Source organism: Pyxicephalus adspersus, chromosome 5, assembly GCF_032062135.1.
Source record: "Pyxicephalus adspersus chromosome 5, UCB_Pads_2.0, whole genome shotgun sequence".
NCBI classification, from domain to species: domain Eukaryota; kingdom Metazoa; phylum Chordata; class Amphibia; order Anura; family Pyxicephalidae; genus Pyxicephalus; species Pyxicephalus adspersus.
In genome coordinates this window covers 75,585,397-75,607,327 of record NC_092862.1, presented here as the reverse complement: position 1 = coordinate 75,607,327, position 21,931 = coordinate 75,585,397, and the positions used below count along the sequence as shown (strand labels likewise).

The window sequence follows — 21,931 nt, the reverse complement described above, 5'->3', positions numbered from 1 at the left end:
TGAGAACTAAATGTCATATAAATACTTTAAAAATGGCATGAAACGTAGAAAATATTATCAAAATGAATTGGGTTTTGTGAACAGTTCTATTCAAGCTTTTCTTTGTCCCCTAAATATATTTTGCCCTGTATGTAAGCAAGGTGCTTAGAAGAGAAACTGTATTATAGGAATTCCTTCTCTTTGCCTCATTAAGCTGTGACAAAATTTTTGTACATTCATTCACATTAGTGAAATCTTCTAAAATGTGTTAAAGAGGTTAAAAAGCAATATTTGATTCATAAAAAAGCTCAAAATCAGTTTTTGCTTTATGAGATAGGAAATTTCTTGTTCCAACACATTTCCTTTTTGAGCTTTCAAGTAAAAGGCACTCACTCTAAACTTTGAAAGAACTTTAGAGTTCCTAAAAATAGTATGTAAAAGTATATGCGTCTTGAAAAAAAAAAAACATTTAGGAGTCCAGAAAATAGAGGGCATTGTGACAAAGTGGGGCACATGAACAGGATCATCTCTTTGGGTTAGGGCCACATGAATGAATTCATTGGATTACAATACAGACTTGTTTCTAAGGCTCAGATATACACTGTAAAATACATTTGGAGAAAGTCAAACTTATCTGAGACAACTGTCATGAGCTTTAATACGTGAAAAGAACTGCTTATTTTTCAAATAACTACAATAAACAATACATTCACTCTGTGTGTCCTGATAACTCTTGTAATTGGGGTTGAAGGTAAAGAGAAAAAAAAAAAACAAGCTGTCACTAGAGCTGGAATTTAACAAAAAGTTCCCAATGGGGACACTTGTTCCAATGACATTTGTTAAGGAGAAACAATCTTAACTTTGAAGAGATTTTATTTCCTATTGTTTTTACAAACCAGGACATTATGGAAAAAGACCTTAATGGTAAAACATTTTAGTTATGCATGACCATTTTAAAATAGGTGCAGTGATTTAGTATGAATGCAGTTTATAAAAAACAAACAAAAAAATAATATCTTACTTTAAACTCTTTAATTCCACTATAAATACTTATAGGTACAATTTCTGTTTCCCCGTTTGGTCGTGAGTCAGTTACAATTCTAATGACCTGCTCCAATGCTAGTCTCATCCTTTGGAAGACACCTTCTTTATTAATACGTGCTGATTCACAATCAGGGTGCCTTAGGCAAGTCTAAACAAAAAAAAGGTTGTTTACAGCCATTAGAGAACATATACAATTTTAAACAGAATCATACAATCTGTGTCTATTTATAGAGCAGTGAAGAATCTGACATTAACCAAAACATTCTCTAGAAGAAAATCAATTGATGCTGTTCAAACACATGGACCTGGATGATTCTCCACCACAGAATTTATCAGTGAATTTCAGATTCACCCCTTCATGAATGGGCCCCCAAAGTAGTGTTACTAGACACTGGCAGGCAACTAGCCCATTAATTAGAAGAAATTCAGCAACAGTACCTTATGCACTCCTATCGTGAAAAAATCTTCTAACTGCTAAGCCAAGTTGAGTGTTACCTTTCCCACTCATTTCAGTTTTTTTAATGTTTTAGACAAGAAGCTTTAAAAGATCTATTACTTAGATGTACTTGTTTGGTTTGGGACTTTTACATTTAGATAAAGAACCTAAAAAACCTGGCACTCTGACATTCACTACTTAAAGGTTTACATTACATCTCAGAATGTTCTGCATGCGCGATATGGAACACTCACATTACTGTGCATCCAACAAAATTAGGAGCTGCTTTAGGAGAACACAGGAAGAATGCAGTTTTTTTTTATCTTGAATGGCAAAGTACAAATGAAGGTCATAAATAATAATATGAAAAATCACATGGATGTCAACTGTTTGATGGATGCTCCTTAGTAATGGGGCATGGTACTAGCTTATACAATGCTGTAAAAACAAGGGGATTGGCATTACCTCTTTAATGTCCAAAATGTTTTGCCTCCCAAAGTCTCCAAAGAGCCCTTCTAGGGTGCTGAGGGGTCCTTACGTGGCTACCACTACATAGAACTCATTAGAGGAAAGGTTTACTTACCACCCTCTAGCAGCAGGCCAAAAAGTGTTGTTAATGTTAAGGTTAGATTTAAAAAATAATGTATGGTTTAAGATTTTGCAAAGTCATTCATTTTGTTACAATAAATAAATAATATACATTTAGCTTAGTTCAGCGGAATTTATCACCTTGGACGCTGTGAGCAACATCATAGTACACTTCTCCAGCACAGCCCTTGCTGCTGCCATGCTTGCCTTTTTCTTTTCACTTTTTAAATCCTGCAGAGAAATAGTTAAAAAAGATCATATTCTAGTACTGAACAAATAAAAAATATAATGTATAATAAATAGGTAATAAATAAGTGGTAAGTATGGTATTGCTTTTACAAATTCAAATACAGAAAAAGTCTGTTTTTCCTGCCATCAGTTCCCAGAAAGGAATGTGCAATAAAGTTCTCATTAAATCTTTTGATGGCTGACAATGTCAGAAAGAAAAAACATTTTCTCCCACTCAGATTAAGTCTTAAATATTTTTCTTTAATCAGCATGTGCCTTGTGTTCCCACGGCCAGTGTAAGGTATAATACGTACATTTTGTCTGTCTCCAGTAAGATGGGCAAATTCCACCATTTCATTACCAAACTGGCTGAAAATCTGAACAAACTCCTGAAAACTGCTCACTTTTTCAAGAAGCTCCATAGTTGCAAGGACCTGAAAAAGAAATTGTTTAGTTTTGGAACTTGCCTCATACTTCTGTGTACTAGTTTCAGTGTGACAAGGGGATAAAGAGTAATTATGAAATGTAACTGGAAGACATTAAGAGAATGGGTGAAATAGGGGAGAACAAGAGTTGGGGGAATAGGTGCATGTGGTGAGTCACAGTCCAAAGCCTCACCTGGCAACCAGGATGTCCCGGTTAGATAGATGAAAAGTGACATGTTGTTCTAGTTGGAAATCAGTTGGAAAATAGTGCGTGATCTAGGGCTTCCAATTTTTTTTTTTTTAGATCAGATCTAGATTTAAAGTCAAGCAAATATCGCTTCCCACTCTAAAGGAAGCAGTTCATATGTTAGGTTAAATGGTGGGTGCTGCCAACCACCCTGCCTTTTCTCATTCAAATGTGTTGTTCTTAATCCAACTACAACCAATATCTTTCGCATTGGCTAATCTCTTATGCATTAGGTATCTTTCTTCAGCTGCTTCGATCAGGACCCCTACTGAAGGAATATAAGGAACCCCTTACATCTTGGCATTGGGCACACTCATTAGGATGTCAGGGGTGAAGATTTTGCCAGCAGCTTTACTCTTCAGCTGAACAAAAATCCATATCAAGATAAGAGAAACCTAGCAACAGGTTTTCTAAGAGGTCTGGCTATTCCCTCTTGTCCATTTTTGGAGTACAAAAATCACAAAAAGAATACATTTAACAGTACAGTAACACAAAACAATAAAAAAAAATCTATTTGTCAAAGGTGGGTTGGTGACCAATTCACACCATTCTGTTGACCTCAAATAAATAATGTTGACCATGTATTATCACATGTATCATTTATAGTATCAAGGGTATTTTCCTAACCCAACACAAAGATTGTTCACATTTTTTAGTTGTGTTGTGTTAGGGTTCTATTATTTGGAATTGCAGCACATTTTGCAGCCTGTTTTGGCAGAAATCTTTTGATTTTAAAAAATCTGTATACTGTTACCTATATATGTTAACCTGGTCTTTTCCTCTCATATGGATGCAGACCTGGCTACAGGTCTGATGATTTTTTTGTACTTCGTTATATTTAGAGGTTGGTTTTTGTGAAACTTCTAAGGTAATCCTCTCTTTATTTTAGAACTTTCAAATATGCTTACTGACAGATAACTGTTATTTGAGTTTGGCATAATAGATACATCATTTTAAAAGGGTATTTTAAAAAAGCTATAAATATAATATAGAACACACGAAAAAGACTTTTTTTTTTTCTTTTTTAATGTTAGGGACTTAAAATATGGATTTCTTTTTGAACACACTTGGAAATTTCTGACATAAGCATTGTAGCACCATTTGAAAAAAAAGATAAATCGCTGGGCATGTCAGCAATAGTTGTTTACCAGAAGAAAATCTAATCTGATGTCATTGATAAAGCTGCAGAAACACATCTTTCTTTTGCAAATGGATTGAAGCCATTAACAATAAACCTAAGTACCTTGTTTCTGGAAGTGATAATTTGTTTAACGACAATTCTGTCTGCCAACACCAGCACCTTCGTAACTGAAGAAAGTAGAAGTCTAGCAGCTTTTACCACTCCGGTCTTATCAGTGAAAATGGTTACTCGGCCATCAGGATCCGGACGTTCTTCAATGCTCATATCAGTCAATTGAGCTATTGTTTCACCTTTAAGGAAAATGCAGGTTTAAGTTAATATGTAGCCTATCATTTTAGATGGATATTGACATTAAAAAAAGTGTAAAAATAGTCTATTGTCTATATAAAAAAAGTGTATAAATAGTCTATTCTTCAAAAAAACAAACAAACAAAAAAAAAACATAGCTGTTCAAATACAATCCTCAAAGGCCGGACACAGGCCACGATTTTCATAAATAATACCTTACTAAAAATGTTAGTAGATACTGGCTCTTAAGGCTTGGAGTTGGACAGTTCTAGTTTAAAATCTGTTATGCAAAAATAAAAATTAATTTTAGAATTGCTGGTTGGCCCCAGCAGCTCAGTTCTGTTTGTGTTATTTAGAAGGGCAAAGTTGGAGGCTGGACAATGACAGTACAGAAGTGCAAACAGGGGCCCTCATTGCAGCTAAAGCTAGTAAAATTGAAAATTGGTTATACTTATTGATTCCTACAAGTCAACATACTGGTTTGCAATTATTTGGGGCATTAGGAACTCAACTAGCACCACCTGCATACAAACTGACCACATATCTCTAAAGATATCTGACAAAAACAATAGCCCTTTTCATAATATGTGGCTCTAACATTTTACCCTCAGGATCTTAGAGCTGAGTAGTCTTTAAGTGTATGTAAACTCTACCTTTAAATATCTCTTTTAGCTCCAAATCATTTAAATAAACCATTTGAAGTGTTTGCAATATCTCTTTGATACGTTCAAGCTCACTCCCTCCATGCTCCACTGTCGTACCCCAATTCTTCCTCTATTTAGTGCTGCACTTATACGCCCAGGCAGTCAATAACACATTCCCAGTTGTACATCATTATACAGCTAGGGCTCATAGTAGTCCTTAAGTTACCTACCTCTCACAAATCATGAGTCCAACTCAGTCCAGCAGAAAGAAATGCTCACTACCTCCCCAAGAAAGAAGAAGATCTGAGGTGCACTTAGCAGTAGAAAATGGCTGATGTCCTGCTTTAATATTAAAACTATTGCCATTGGTTTTAGGTTATAATAGGTTATAATAGGTTATAGACCCACAATTTGACTTCAGTCCATTTTACACTATTCATAAAGACAAAAATCAGTTCTTTGAGGGATGAACATAAATTTTACATCACACTTTGGTCTCATGACCTTCCTATACAGACTTAAGGCAGTTTGAATATGCTGAATGAGAAACTTAGAATGGAGTCTGACTACACTTTGGGGTCCGCCAAACTATTCCGTGTTTAGCACTGTTTGTTTATGAACAGGAGAACATTATGAAGGGCCAGGGCTCTTTGGATTTCTGCAAACAAACTCACCGTGGTATAAGAAACTGAGGAGGATTCATAATTACATTCAGATGATTTGTGTACCTTACAGCAGGTTATGTGCCAATTGCACTGGATATAAATGGTCCCTATGATTTTTTTCTTATTTACCAAAGCACTGTTACTAAAGCTATTATTTGTCTGTTAGGCAAACTCACACTTTTACATCTGTATATGTTATATGTCAAAAATATTTAAATAAATGGATTGTTTTCAGATGACTGGCCATCTGTATAGTCATCTGAAAGTAATTCTGTATGAACAATTTATTTTGAAAAAGCTAGACTCTAGGCGAATATTTAACAACTCCACTTGCAAGTGACATTTCATAATTAAAATCACAGAGTTCTGCAAAGTCCTGAATGACACAAGACCCTTCTCTACAACTAAGATCTCTTTTGCTAGGTAGTCCTACACTTTACACTATTGTTTCTGTAATAACAGGGAGGTTTTAAGATGGTAAATCAGCTTTTGCTCAGAGAATACCTGTTCTTCCTGGCAAAGTAAAAAGATTTCTCCCCAGGAAGCCTCATCCTATTAGATTCCAGCGGAGATGTGTATATCAGACGTTTCTTTCTCTCATACCAACAGCATGAACAAAAAGCATCCAGAACTACATAAAGCTACAGAATTAGTGATATGAATACCTCCAAAAGCAACTAAATACATAAAAATGGTTTAAAATGCCGTTAAACAAATAGATCATCATTGTTTACAGGCTGAGTTTTTTTGTGACCACGTAACTGAGTCACTTTAGGGTATTTATTTCATGATGCCACTTTTGGTCAGAAAGCATGATTTATTTTATAGACATGACCACAATCAAGAGAAACAATTGATTAAGCAACATACAAAACCTGCTCATTTATTCATTGTGGTAAGTAGCACAAGCAGGCACCTCAACTTTCCTCTCTCCTGCCTTTCATATGTAAACAATCATACCTCATGGGGTGTACTTATAAAACAGATTTTCTGACATTCACAGAACATTCTTCAGTGTTTTCAGCTTCAGTGATTGATTCTTCTATAGAGAATGTTTGGTGAATGTGAGGTTCGCTTTTTAAATAGACACCATTCTATCTGTATTTATGTATTTTTAATAGCAATTCAACAAATTCCCCTGTGTGCATTACTGCCAAGATAATGGCAGGCAATGTCCCTTCCAAAATAAAATAAATTTGCCTGCCTGAACGCATTTTTTTTTAAATTGAACGCACCTGCCCTCCTTTACTTGGATTGCCGTCTTCATCTTGTGCTCTTCCAGACCTTTGGCCATCTAGCTTGAGCAGGCTGGAATTTAACTCCCAAAGATGAGAAAAATAGGACCTGCCTGCTCACAATTAATATGGTACAATGTGTAGTTTATATTTGTCATTGTTTGTACCCTTTTCATACATTTTTAGAATCATTTTGTCCACATTCAAAGTTGTTTTTATACTTTCCAATATTCCCCTTGTACTGAATATAGCATGGTTTAAAGATGAGATGAAAATGTCTTAGATCCATTCATGCTACCATTTGGCATGTCAGTTATTTCCAGTAAAAAGAATAAAAAATAAAACTGGCTACTTTGGAGCCACAGCGTTTTCCTTACTAGTTTTGGACACATTTTCTTCCTAAACAGCTACGCCATATTTAATATTGAGTTTTGTTACAGTGCATCCCACAAATGAGGTTAAAATTGTCTATACAACTCTTGAACGTGAGTTTGACATGCTTGCTTTAGTAACGTTGTACGATTTTTGTGGCTGTTGAGTTTCTGTGGGTTTTTATCTGGGTATTATTATTGTTGTATTTATATAGCATTGACATATTACATAGCGCTGTACAAAGTCCATAGTCATGCCACTAGCTGTCCCTCGAAGGAGCTAACAATCTAATGTCCCTAATATAGTCATATGTCTCTAATACAGTCTAAGGTCAATTTGGGGGGGGAAGCCAATTAACCTAACATGTTTTTGGAATGTGGGAGGAAACCTACGCAAACAAGGGAAGAACCTACAAACTCCATGCAGATAATGTCCTGGCCGAGATTTAAACCTGCAACCCAGCGCTGCAAAGGCTAACTTCTGAGCCTCGGTGCTGCCCATGGGTAAAACCAAATTCCCTTGTGGCCCATTTACATGCTACAATATTTTGTCATTACTTCTGAAATCAACTCAATACACCTTCTCGGGGCACTTCAGTTGTGGAATGGGAGACAATGCACTATATATTAGTATGCTGCGTTTACAACTTTTGGTCTGTTGTGGTCGGTCTAAAACAGCTTTAGAGCAAAGGTTTAGTTTTTATTTTAGTTACGTTTTAAACTTTTGCATCACATAGCAACTGGATTTAGGGCTAGTTGTACTGTAATTTCCATTATCCCTAAAATACCATAAACAAAAGCTCTCAGTTCAAACTAAAAAATATAGCTTTTTGTATACAAACCTCCTACTGCATATTTTTCTTATAATGTGCAATTGTTAATAATCTTCTTAACCTATCTAGTGTTCATTTTGAGGAATATATATGAGCTTTGATTATTTTAGGAACATTCATGATAGTGATAAACTGTTTTATCATTCAGCTGGGTTGATTTATCACCTGTGCTGGATGGATAAGGAGTTACAAGCGCCAGCTGTGTGTTGAAGCTGAGAGGGGTTTGACGTCCTTTTCAGTGCATGAGTCTGTTAAGAAAGTACGTACAAATGTCAATAGCACTAAAACATGCCAAAAGCTGTAAATATAGCGTCACAAAACCTTCCTTCTGAGCTTATGACACAAAAAAGGAGCCAAATAATGTAATCCACAAAATATGACCAGATCTGGCATGAAGCCTGGAAGCACAATTCACCCTGAGGCAATTGATGTGAGCGAGGGGAGGCTTTCAAAAACTGGAGGAGCAAAATTACACCGTTAGTGTATGAAATCCTGACTGACACCCTGCTTGCTGCACATGAGAAAAATGAACATCAGCCAGGGAAATCAGCAGATCTCTGTGGAATTTAGAGAATGTAGTAGTCTACTTTTTGAGCTTTCCCACTGTATAGCTGTGCTGAGTAAACAAGGCATTGGCACAAATAATCAAGATTCCCAATATTTAAAAAATATAGCTTGACAGTAGCAGCAAGCCTACTTACTTTCAATACATATTCTAATTTATATATATATATATATATATATATATATATTATAGGCTGGCTTATGAACTGGCTGAAGTTCCAGATGTTGGCCTTGTCAGGTTTCACCCAATGGTCAAACATTTTATGTTACTGCAACGTTCTTGCATCCATTTAGAAACTTTTCCCTAAATTTTTAAGAAATACAATTCAAATTCCTTTTATACTCTTGAGTTCTGCTCCCTATCATTCCTGGCTTTGAAGGATTGCCTAACTGTCTTTATGTCTGCTAGACGGGTGTTACAGGTGTGTGCCCTCAACAAACTTTTTGTATTTTTCTTATAGACATGGTTGTTTTAACAGACTTCTCCTGGATTTAGGATTAAAGTGGCTTAATACTTACATGCTAAATGGCAGTCAGTCATGCAACTGCTACCTATGGCCCCAGATTCACAACAAATCAATTTAGCACTTTGGACATGGATATGGTTTATCCCCAAAACAGAATCAAGAAAGTGGATAATCTGTTCATATTGGCAGGATTGTCAAGCAAAGGTTTTGCAGTCTTGGCTAGGATTATTTCTGGAGAGAAGGTGGTCAGTACAGCAAATATGAATTATAGTTTATATACTTGCAGCTGTGCAAGGTCATTCTAGGAAAGGAGCAAAAGTAAAACTTGTAAAATGGTCAGCTGAACTTGTGTGAATACTTTATATTACAGGCTTTTTCTTCATCGATTGTTCCCCTATGTCAGCTGTGTCCTGTGTTATGCTCACATGAGTTAAGCCAAGAATACAGAAATATGTAATCAAATGCTTACCTTAATTTTATACTACTGGCTAATCCTTGTATCACAGTAGACTCCCAATCTAGTGTCCTGTAGCTAATCTAGTTAAGGAAAACGGGATTGTAGGAACACTCTTTTAGGAACTAGAATAGTAGTCCTGTGGGGTCATTATGCTGATGTAAACACAGGTGGATTACGGTTGAAACTGATACAATTTTTTGTGTAATGTATATAGATGTATCCATTACAACATATACATACATATACACACATTATTGTTTTTTAAATAAAGCATTTTAGCTTGCTAGAGACCGCACAGCAATAGTAGTTTCCTTTGAAGCTCCTGTTCAAGTAATTCCTTTTTAAACAACTGCTTTTATAAACTGTTTTTTATGTCCCCGTAGGTTTCTTCCTGAGCTTCTCCAACTTTTGCAAAGAATGTTTTAAGCGGTCAGATAATTTAAACCAAAATGCTTAAGAAACTTGGGCTGTTTTTCCACTACTGGATAACAAATCCTGCTAGCAGGTTTAAATGCTCTGCTGCAATGTCGGACAGGTATCACAGTAGGTCCCAGCCGTGGAAGGAATCAATGATGATAGCTAGATCTGTGCCTGCCCAGTCTTGTTTGTCAGATTGCCTTGATATTGCGTGCTTAGTCCCAAAGCAAATGCTTTTTTGAGTTTACAATGACAGTATAAATACACATTGCTTAAGAAAAATCGACATTGTGATTGATAGAGCCATCAATTGGATAGTGTAGGCACTCCAAATATTTTACTGGCTGTATGACCATATGGTGTGTAATTATTATAAATAAAAAATTGTCATTTACTACTCCTCTCTATGTATGCTCTCGATTATTCTGCTCCATCAGACTAAAACAGCTGATTTGTTACCAACCCCAGTTTCTGACATCTGACATGGCCCTTGCCACCATTGGGAAAAGCCAGGGGTATGGTCCTCGCCAAAAGAAAGGGTGATACATGCTTTTTGCCCACTTCCTTCTTTTGCAAACTAGATTCCAGAAAATCTTTTATGGATGAGGGGACACACATGCTTACTGCTCCCTATCTCCTATCCAAGAAGGTCCTGTCAAATTTGTTAGGCTTTCATTTTAGTCCTTGTCACGGTTACCTTTCACTTTATTGTGAAACATGATTATTTATTATACATTTAATATTTATTAATAATGTTTATTTATGGTTTTATATTGGCATTTTTATTGATTACCGTTTTTGAATGTTACCAATGACAGACACAATTTGTGCCAAAGGTTTATATTTGAACCAATTTATATTTCCTGTTTTTCAGGTAAGTACATCAAGTTTATCTATAGATCAGTCTGTATTTTAATATATATGGTCAAAACAAAATAAAATCAGACTAAACTAGAAAGATATGCCTTTTTAAATCTAGTTAAAAGTATATGTAAATGTAACTACTAAAATCTACTTCTATATAAAAAAAAAAATCATTTAAAAAAATGTTTACATTTTCTGTACTGTCTGTCACATAGGCTCCCAAATCTAAATGTCGGCACTTTAATATAGTTTACACAGACTTAGCCTGTGTCACTATCAACGATCATGCACCCATCACTAGAGTCTATATAGACAGCAACTACCTAAGAAAAAAAAAAAAAAGTTGCAGGAAATAACTATCAAAAAAAAAAAAAAACGGAATAAAAAGGCAAAAAGTATATTTCTATTTTTATCCATTTTAAATAAATGGATTAAATGTATGCAGTCTTACTGTATATAGTCTTACTATATTTAGTAAGCTGAACTTTCATTCTTTTACGGGTTTCATCAAAGTTAATAATACACATCTAGTATTTTTAAAAAATCTTACAATACAAAAACATGAAATTCATGAAAATAGTTCCCTTGATTAAGACTGCGTATATTTGTACACTCCTACCAATCAGCCTGTGATTTGAGCAATATGGTTTGTGGCTTGGCACAATAATCTGAGTATAGCCCAAGTTTGAGTATTTTAAAGTTATCAGGCCACAAGGGATGTCAAATCACTCCCCTTTGTGGCTTCTCTAAGACATAAAAAGTATGTACAGTAGTAATTCAGAATACAGGTGCTGTTTGTCTTAGAATTATCAGCAAAGCCACATCTTAACTGCTGTATTGGTAATGAGTGACATACAAATAATAAATCATAGCACATACAAAAATATTTGTCTTGGCTGAAATCTGTTTGCATAAACAGCAGCCAGGACTAACAATGAGAAAAATAAATATATTTGGAAGACATTTGCTTTTTGATAGTTTTGAAAGTAAAGTATAATGATTACAGATGACAAATTACTACCCGCTAGTAAACCTTTAAATTTCCTTACGCTATCCACTCACATTTCAACCTGACAGTTTGGTATTACAAGTAAAAAGGCTGTCTTATTGCCGAAGGAACAGACAAAGTCCTTTCTGCAATAAGCCTTCTTACCTGCCAGATCACCATCCTAAGCTGAATCCTAAAAAAAAAAATATAAACACTACTATGGGTGCCAGGATACCAGACACATCCTGGATTCCGCTACGGCTTCTGAGATTGTGTGAACTCCAGCGTGGGAGTTAAGGAATCCTGGCCTGGTCAATCAAGATGTCCGAAAAGCAAAAGCAGGTAGGGAAGAAAGAAGTTGTCAGCATTGGCCACAGAATGGGGAACAGTGAGTGCAAATAAAAAAATCGCAATCAAACAGGTAAGGTTATTCTTTTGCAGATGGGACACTGTATGCCCCTATTACAATAAAGGACCTGTCTAGTCACATTTTTTTTAATTTTTGGGTTTAGTTCTGCTTTCAATCAAAATGAAAATAATGAGTCAGGTTATGACATTCTTATTTAATTCAACATAATCATGTGTGGTAGAATTGAAAACTATTTAGGATTGTATTGTTGATCATATTTTTTCACTGTAATTAGTATAAAATTGTTAAAAAGCAAAAGAAAAAAAAAACAACAGTGAATCAGTGAACATGTGTCATTCAGTGAATTAGGGACCACTGAATCAAATTATTCAAAAAAATATTATTATACAATATACCAAAGATTCCGAACATTTGAAACAGACTGGATGGAAATTGATGAGTATGTGCAGCAAGCATAACAAATATTAGGGTTGTAATACTGGCAGCCATATTACAATTTTTCATCATGTTACTGTTTGGGCAGCCAAGTGGCAAATGACATTTAATATATAAAAAAAATAAATGTAAAGTTATGCACTTGGGAGCTAACAACATGCATGCTTCATACTGTCTAGGGGGAATACATTTGGGGGAGGTCAGAAATGGAAAAGGATCTGGGGGTTCTGGTAGATCATAGACTTAATAACAGCATGCAATGCCAAGCTGCAATATCTAAAGCTAGTAAAGTACTTTCTTGTATTAAAAGAGGAATAGACTGCAGAAATGGAGACATTATCCTGCCCCTGTACAAAGCATTGGTCAGACCACATCTGGAATATGCAGTCCAGTTTTGGGCACCAGTTCACAACAAGGACATTGTGGAATCGTAGAGAGTGCAGTGAAGGACAACTAAATTAATAAAAGGAATTGAGGAGCTCAGCTATGAGGAGAGATTAGCTGAACTGAATCTATTCTCTCTTGAGAAGAGACGTTTAAGGGGGGATATGATCACCCTGTATAAATTTATAAATGGTCCATATAGAGAACTCTCTTCCCCATTATTCACTTTGAGATCATTACAAAGAACAAGACGACACTCTGCGTCTGGAGGAAAAGAGGTTTAAGCTCCAGATAAGGAAGGGATTCCTCACTGTAAAGTCTGTGAAAATGTGAAATCGGCTCCCTCAGGAAGTAGTTTCAGCAACTACTATAGATTGCTTTAAGAAAAAGCTGGATGCTTCCTAGAAGCACAGAATATAACCGGGTATTAAGGCTTTGAAGTAAAAATAACAGAGACTGTTGATCCAGGGAACATCTGATTGCCTCATGGAATCAGGAAGAAATTTTTTCCCCTGTTGAAGCAAAGTGTTTTTTTAGCCTTCCTCTGGACCAACTATGTGCATAGGGTTTTATATCTGGGATATGTTTATTTCCCTAGTGGTTGAACTTGATAGGCTTATGACTTTTTTCAACCTAACCTACTCAAACTATGTAACTATGTTTGCAGAAATTTTAGTTGCACACACTTTGTTCATGCATGTGCTAAAAAACCTAGGAAAAAACCTTATCAAGATACAAAGTGACCCCGTCACTACAGGCTCACATGTACACAAAATCCCACACTGTATCAAAGAGCATATATACTTACCTTTCTGGCACTTTTGTCTTCCAACACCCCAAATCCTTGATTCTTCAGCCACACGTCACGGTGCATAAATATCTGCATCTCAAGCAACATACCTGTTCCTTCTACTGCCTTGTATATCATCCCATCGATCCTACAATATCCTATACTGAGTTCTAAAAGCAGTTATCCTATACTGAGTTCTATCCTCTGAGTTCTAAAAGCAGTTGGACAGCTGAAGTTTACACAAACTATCAACTTCTGTATGCGCTTTAAACACTGGGTGACTAACAAAAATGTATGTTCTCCAAAACCAACTAAAACCAAAATTAGGTACACCCAGAATCAGCCCTTAACATATTAGACTTTTATTAGAATGATGCAAAAAGGGGTGTTTTGAAACAAAACATAAAATTAGTCAAAAGAGAAAATATGCTTTTAAATGGCACTTGGTAGTTATTTACACTACTCGGGAATTCTTTACAGAATAAAACTGCTTTTGCTTAAAAGGTGCGATAGAATGTTCTGCTAACTAACACCATTATCTAACAAGGTCTGAACAACCTTACTCAAAACTGACATAAGCATTACGCGTGGCAGTAATAAAAACATACAGGCTTACCCGCTCTTTTGGCCTCACTGCAGGCAATAACCATTTCTTCTTTGAGCTCTCGATTTTCATTTGCTATTGTTTCTCCAACAGTCACAAACCTTGCCACAGCCTGGTTTACAGCCTGGCCAACACGCTGAATAGCCTGCAATGTCTTTTCAGACTTCTTTGGTTTCTCTTTGTGGTTTATAAGTGTTGTTATCTAGAAATGAAATATAAAGAGAGTTATTATTATAAACCTTTGAACATCAGAAAAAAAAAAGATATATAAAAAGAGATAATTTATATATAATATTTCTTTGTTACGTGCACATTCCATTTTATAACAAAAAGGCCTAAATAAACATTTGCATGCATGATTATATACCAGATTGACTGGCTGATTATCAAGCTCTCTGTTTAAATTAATCTTCTAAATTATCTGGTCCCAAAGTAATCCTTAATTGTATTTCTGAATTCCCTTCGTATCACTAGCAAGTCCTTATACAAATCTCTTGTTCGTCATCTTGACCAAAACTAATCCTCAGTAGAAGAACTCATGTTTCATTTTGATCCTCTCTAATCACCTAGAGCAAATAAAACAAAACACCAAAACTATACCCACTGCAATACAGCTTTACTTTTGCCAATTACAAATGCTAACCAAATGGTTTATACTTGCAGCTAATGGGTGCAACTATAACTGTTCAAAAATAGTCACAAACTGCTTAAATGCATTACAGTCTTTAACCATGGTATTTAAATTAAACATTTATTTCATATTACCTAAATCATGCATTGTATAAATATGTTGAAGGGAAAAGGTAAAAGGCAGCAATATATTATATGAACAAGGTATGTACGCTATCTGTTAATTGTATGTGTTTTAGTCAACTGTTAGCTAGGATAGAAAGCATGCTCGTGGGGTTCTATTCTAGCAATGCTTTTTAAAAAAAAAAAAAAAAATATATATATATTTTCCATACCCACTTTAGTTTGTTGCACACTTCTATTATCATTGTTCCTATATATATACTATATATATATATATATATATATATATATATATATATATATATATATATACACACACACCCTTTATTATATATTTATTTATAAAGATAGATAGATAGATAGATAGACAGATAGATAGATAGATCGATCAGAAAAAGGTTTTTAGTTCTCCAAAAGTTTTGTTCCCTGGTGATTGGCTTAAAAGCAAAGCGGTACTATAATACATCAATTGGCAATAAGAAAATCCATCACTTTAACTTTAACACATTAACTGTTCATTTTCTAAAGTGGAGAACAGCTGGTAAATAGCCTGTTCACCCCCTTATAAACAGGCCCTATTATGTGCACATTTGCTTAACTTAGCTGCATAAAAAGTAGAGTATTTAATTAGAGAACATATTGGTTATTATGTTTACCTAAAATAAACTTTTAAAAAAATATCAAACTTTTTTAAATGTATACAGTAAGTAAAATGTAAAACCTCAGTTATATTTTAACTGCAGAGCCTTTTGGCCCCAATTGGCTTGTCAGGCAGGGACATATCTTCCATTGTGGTAACAAAAAGCATAAAAAACTTGTCTTGGAGTTAAAAGTAAAAACAAAATGTTTTAAATATAAATTTCTATCTGATAAAACCATGTAAAATGTGAGTTTATGTTTGTTCAGAATCAGAGAATGTCATTTAGCAATTCTAAAAGGTGCAATGCTTTCATGCTTCATTAGAAGTTACAGAGGCAATAAAACCTCTACAAAATACGGATATAAACAAGCTTCCTCTGGAAGACAAAGACTCAGATTAAGGTGCCAACTCTTTCTCTCTGACATATATTGTTGTATTTGTAATTGCAGAGTTGGAGCACAGAACATCTATCAGTCCCCTCTTATACTTAAGCCTAATCAGCCATTGTGCAGCTAGAAGACAGGAGCAATCATTCCCACTTTCATTGCTAGCAGCTTTGCAAATTCTATTTCTTTATTCACATCACTCTGTGGGGATTTTGGCAAGTGCAAAACTGGTACACGACTGCATAGTGTGGCATACTGACAAGCTTTATTAAATGACTTGTAGTTTTTGAAGGCATAGTAAATCCTGTGTTAAAATGAATATATGTTTACAGGGTTTATACATCTTATGTTCATTCTTTCAAGGGCTTGAATTAAAGTTAGCAAAAGAAATACAAAAGGGTACTTATATATGAATGTTAAAACAAAGCCATACAATGAATTTTAACCTGAAGATTTCCCTTCACTTTTGACAAATTTGTATCAGACAGAAAGTGAGGGTAACTCACTAACACAGACCAAAAATAAAACTCCTAACTACTAGGATTATCATTTTATTTATAGTGAATTTTATAATTTGTACTTCTCTAATTATCATGTACAAAATAACATAAAAGAATTGAATATGACATTAACATACCAAAGCTTGTATGAAATGTTAACTATTTGTTTTACAATTACCATAAAAAATCCTGACATGTTCCCTATTGTTTAATGTGAAGTAAATTTAAAAGTTGAAAGACATTTTTTTTTTTTAAACTCTATTTAGTTCTATTTCCCTCTGCACTTTTAACATCTACACAATAAGCATTAGAAGCTACTTTAGGGTTTCTCATTTTGTATCTGATGGACTACAAGAAATCAAATCACGTGACAGAATTAATAGCTGGTCATGCTATTTGTACAATCAATTCATTTTACTAAATTTTATGGAATTTGAAGTTTCTGTGAACAAGAAACTTAATTTGAAGAAATATTCAGACACATTTACTAAAAAGAAATTTTGCCATAAATATTTCTCTAGTTTGCCATTTTTGGAGCTTGTTTAGACTAGAAATGATTTTCTACATAAGTTCCTGACATTTAATGCAATCATTCCAATCATTCTCAGGTCCAGGAATTTGTTTAAACCAGACGTTTTTTTAAACTGGCTCACAGTGGGATGCTACGTGACATTAAAAACAAATCCTCAGGTAAGCAGATCTATAAAACTGCAATGCAGCTACTCCACATAACACAGGTACATTTATATAAAGGTCTTCCTCTCACGAAGGCTTTGTACATAAAAAGGAAATCCTGCTTTACATTGTTTTATGACATTTTCTGCAGCACACAGCCTATAAAAGCACACCCTTGCCACTTCTGCTACTGCAGCATGACCTTCGATCATTTTCAGAGATTTCATGTTTTATGGAGCATAAGCAAGTATGGCTTAGGAGCTGCTTGTTTTATTAGATGCTTAAATAACAGTATATCCAAGGCCTTTGAACAGAGTCTAGTATATTATTTACCAATGTGATCTACTGCTCGCAACAAGCAGCAGCTGTCACCATTGTGCAAAATCTGTTTGCTTGCTGACATGGATCTGATAAAATAGACCTTGTCTCTGGCAGCTTGCTACCAATGTACCATGCAATGTACATTACCCTCTCTCCCTCTCACTGGGGAGAAATTAAGCAGAATTCAGCAATACAGAGAATGGGCTGATTTCTGACTTGTTTGTAATGGAAGCCTTTACCTGCCAATATACAAATGCAATTCTATGTATTCTAATAATTACATGCCACCCTTTCCATGTTTATTTATTGTATAGACCAATATGTCCAATGTGTATGATCAATGCCTGAACGTCCAAACAACCCTTTTATTGGTGTTTATTTTGCCATATTGCATAGACTGGGACACTTCAATGCTCTTACTGGTTAACATTTAGATAATGTACAGTGTAATAGGCTAGTTTTTTTAAATTCCCTTTAGGAGGAACAAACACAAAAAAGTACAAATACCAGGGTTTATCAAAGTTAATTATGATTAAGTTAAAAAATGAGGGGGGGGATTCCATAACAATGCCACAGAAAAAATGATAAACTCAACAAAAAGTCAAGTGAATCATGAAACACAACTGTAAGCAAAGTATGAACTTACACAGTCTAATAGTGAACGACCATTCTAATAAAAGGAGTAGGCAGGTAGCACCCAAGCGGAGGCAATATACTGGTGCCAATAAATGAAATTGATAGAAATTACTCCCTTCTACCATTTAGTAAGAAAGTAAGATCTCTCGTGTTCTGAAACCATGGGTGAATTGAAGGACCAATAGAAAGTTTAAAAAAAGAAAAACACAAGATTAGGCTCCCGTCACCAACAGATTTACGATACCATTGCAATACAATTACAAAGGAAATGTATTGTGATGCAGTACAGTTCATGTGACAGGGTAAGATAGGAAAATAACTGGGAATAAGGACACAGGAATAAGGAGAGAATTGCCTATAAAAGAAGTGCCTCCACAGGGGTCTTAATTAATTTAATGAAAGCTGTAGATTAAAAAGATTAAAAATAACTTTGAAAACCACATTAAAATGCTAAAGTATATGAGATTTTAGCAAATGTTTACAGCTACTACTTAAGGGTACTAATCTAGTATTGCAGGGAATGTAAACTATTCAGCATTTAAACTGCTGTAGTATATGCTGTGTCAGTGAAAAAAATATTACAAAAATAAGCCCAGGTCACCGTTATTGTAAGTTACACCAACTAAGCTGATGGAATGAGATGAATTTAACAGCTAATTTTTACAATACAATTTCTGTATTTCTTTTTTTTTTATATATATATTTTTTTTTACAATACAATTTTTACAATTTCTGTACCATCACACAATTTTCATGGTTGGCTTCAAAAGACACTGCAGGGAAGCCTCTGTGTGAATTTTAAGAATACCTTAAAGGAACCAGATAACTTTTCAAGAGTTTGTACATTTAGCATAAAATTATTCAGTAAGAATTGCTGTATATATTTAAATATACCGGTGCAAAATAAAAAATCATATGGTATTCATATTCATTTGCAGGTTTGTTGAACAGTCATGATGTGAAGATAGCTCCAAAAAGGTGGGGTTTCGGCAAATCACAGGAATGTTCTCACCTTTATTGCAATATTTTGGGATGTGTACTGTTTCAGCATCAATCTAATAACAATTAAGCAATCCGTCATTCTTGTTTGGTAAATAGGTTTTAAATTCACACTTTTAAAGACTTGCATTAGTCTTGAAAAAAAATGTACTTTCTTCATTAAGTCACTACTGTAATACTGGGACCACGCAGATGTTCCTATTTCATCCTGTATAAGCACATTCCCTCACCTTGAACTCATATGTTATAAAGACAAAGACTTTAACACTGTTTACACATAGATCTGACATACAGAACAATCTCAGGAATTTTAATGCCATCAGGAAAGGTGTGTACTGTCTGTAGACTCACATTAATCAGCTTGTATGCACTTTGGAACTGAAGTAAGAAAAAAAAGCAATGAAAACAGTGAGATAATCATTTCCACAATGGTTCTACATATGGTATAGATTTGGTAAAAATACTGACAGGCATGAGGTGATTGCGGCCCAGACTTGTCTAATTTGACAATCATTTCTGTAGATAGCAGACTTTGGCCATCTGCTTGTGAAGAATTTACAGATTGTTCTGTAATGACCTAGAATTTTTGTTATAACTCAACTTAATATTGTCTGTAGGAAGTGGGGAGGGATATCCAACTGTTCCTCTTCTTCAAGCATTTATTGCACATTTGGGTAATCTAAGCATGCATGTCAATGGAACAATTGTAAAGTTCATGGTCAGATTGTGGTTGTTCACTAGGCTTTTGGGCTGCCATTTAAAAAAAATAAATATAAATGTGCTGCACTACATAGGTATATGTACATCTCAAGTTTAATCTTAGTTCCAATGCAAATTCATGTTGATCCTGCAATTGAATTTTATTTTATGCAGCTACATGTGATGGTATGGCAATAAATGCTGAGCTGCTACAAAGTTGCCACTTTAATGTAGGTTACAGTGGTATGAAAAGATGTGTTGTGTGGTAGCAGTATTGTTACTGCCAATTCACAGGCCTTTAGCTACCTTGTCACTGAAACCATCTGGATTTCTGGATAGCATGGCCTCTGCAGTTCAAACACCTAAAGCGGACTGATCTCCACGTTTTTACTTATTATAAAAGTGTGGCTGTTTGTTTTTTTTAACTCTTGGCCATTGAGACCAGCACGTCAGGTGACACAAGAAGAACTCTCCAGAAGATGACAGTGCCCGCTGTCCAGTCTGCCCCAGAAAGAAGATGACAGAACAGACTCTAGTGACACTCTATGGTATTCTCCATAAGAGAGGGCTATGATATGCAAGGAGGGAGGGGGTTGTGCTAGGGAACCCAATAATCATATGTCTTTCCTCCAATGTTCAAGGGCACAATGCAAGTAAATAAAATAATATGAAAGAAAAATGTAAGTATACAAAATGGTCTATTTTTCTGTGAAATAATCGGCAATTTAGAAAGTTGGTGACAGGTTCTCTTATAAAACGCTGTGCACAAGAGCAGTGACCTCCCCTTCTACCTTCTTTAGCAGCACAGGTGAAAAATCATGGCACGCTGAAATGAAGTGCCATAATTTGTTGAACATAGAAACCCCATTAAGTTCATAATTAGTTTTCCAAGCTAATTGTTATGCTGCCTGCTTTGTCCCAGAAAATACATTTATAGCAATAATTGAAACCCTGAAAGTGTACTACAAAATGCAATTCAGAAAAAAACTATTCATCCAAAATAATTCATCTTGTCAATACCCTTTTAAATGAAGTGTTCATCTCCACCTACAAGTGTAGCAATCTGATGTTTCTAAACAGCTGCTTCCACTCAAACACATAATGGTAGAATATTTGGTCAACATCTGCTATAGCTCCTGGAAGCAACAAAGCGAAGCATGCACCTGCTGTGTAGAGATTACAGGTCAAAAATCACAGCAATGGATATACAGAAAAAGCAGACTGCCGCTTTATTTACATTCTAAGGTGGCTGCTTCTCCTCTTTTATCAAACTGTATCTGGACATAGGTTTGCTGTTTCTGCACCAATTACCCTAAGAAATTATTGTTTAGTAAAACTTTTCATACATAGGCTCAACATTGTGCTCTTTATCACACCGCTTCCTTAACACACACTACTTCCACGATAGTCCTTATTTGTGTTTTACCAAATATCTGCAAAGCACTCCTCAAACACAGAAATAAAAAATATCCACCAGGTACATCAGGAACCCAATAATTATTTATCATAGAGATAGCGCTTTTCTGTGCTCTGATCCCACATGGGAAATGGTGCTTACAACTCTTGAGAAAGTACCAGGTATTGGGACCCATATTAGCTGATCTACCATTTAAAGGAAACAGCTAAATACATTAACAAAGCAATCCAATGAATAAATGTGTTCTTCACTTAGAAATAGCAGTTGCAATGCCCCAAAAGCATAATACTTTCAATACTTGATAAAGTAAACATATATCCTTGAGTTCACCAAACACATGCCACCCACACTAAAAACAGTTTTGAGTCATTGATTTCTAAGGTATTTATAACTGCAAAAATAAAGTCAATAGTTTCACATGCTGCATCTCTCTAAGGAGTG

At 35.1% G+C, this 21,931-nt stretch overlaps 1 protein-coding gene across 2 annotated transcripts in view; it reads right to left on the bottom strand.

Moving 5' to 3' along the window:
* CTNNAL1 (catenin alpha like 1) overlaps positions 1-21,931 on the bottom strand; it is a 110,412-nt gene that overhangs the window by 43,922 nt on the left and 44,559 nt on the right. For both annotated transcript variants that reach the window (XM_072411885.1, XM_072411884.1), the window contains exons 2-6: positions 14,477-14,666; positions 4,191-4,378; positions 2,590-2,709; positions 2,189-2,278; positions 1,001-1,171 (exon numbers count right to left, since the gene is read on the bottom strand). In XM_072411885.1, the coding sequence (XP_072267986.1) occupies positions 1,001-1,171; positions 2,189-2,278; positions 2,590-2,709; positions 4,191-4,378; positions 14,477-14,666 (759 nt within the window). The remainder of the gene's footprint in view (positions 1-1,000; positions 1,172-2,188; positions 2,279-2,589; positions 2,710-4,190; positions 4,379-14,476; positions 14,667-21,931) is intronic.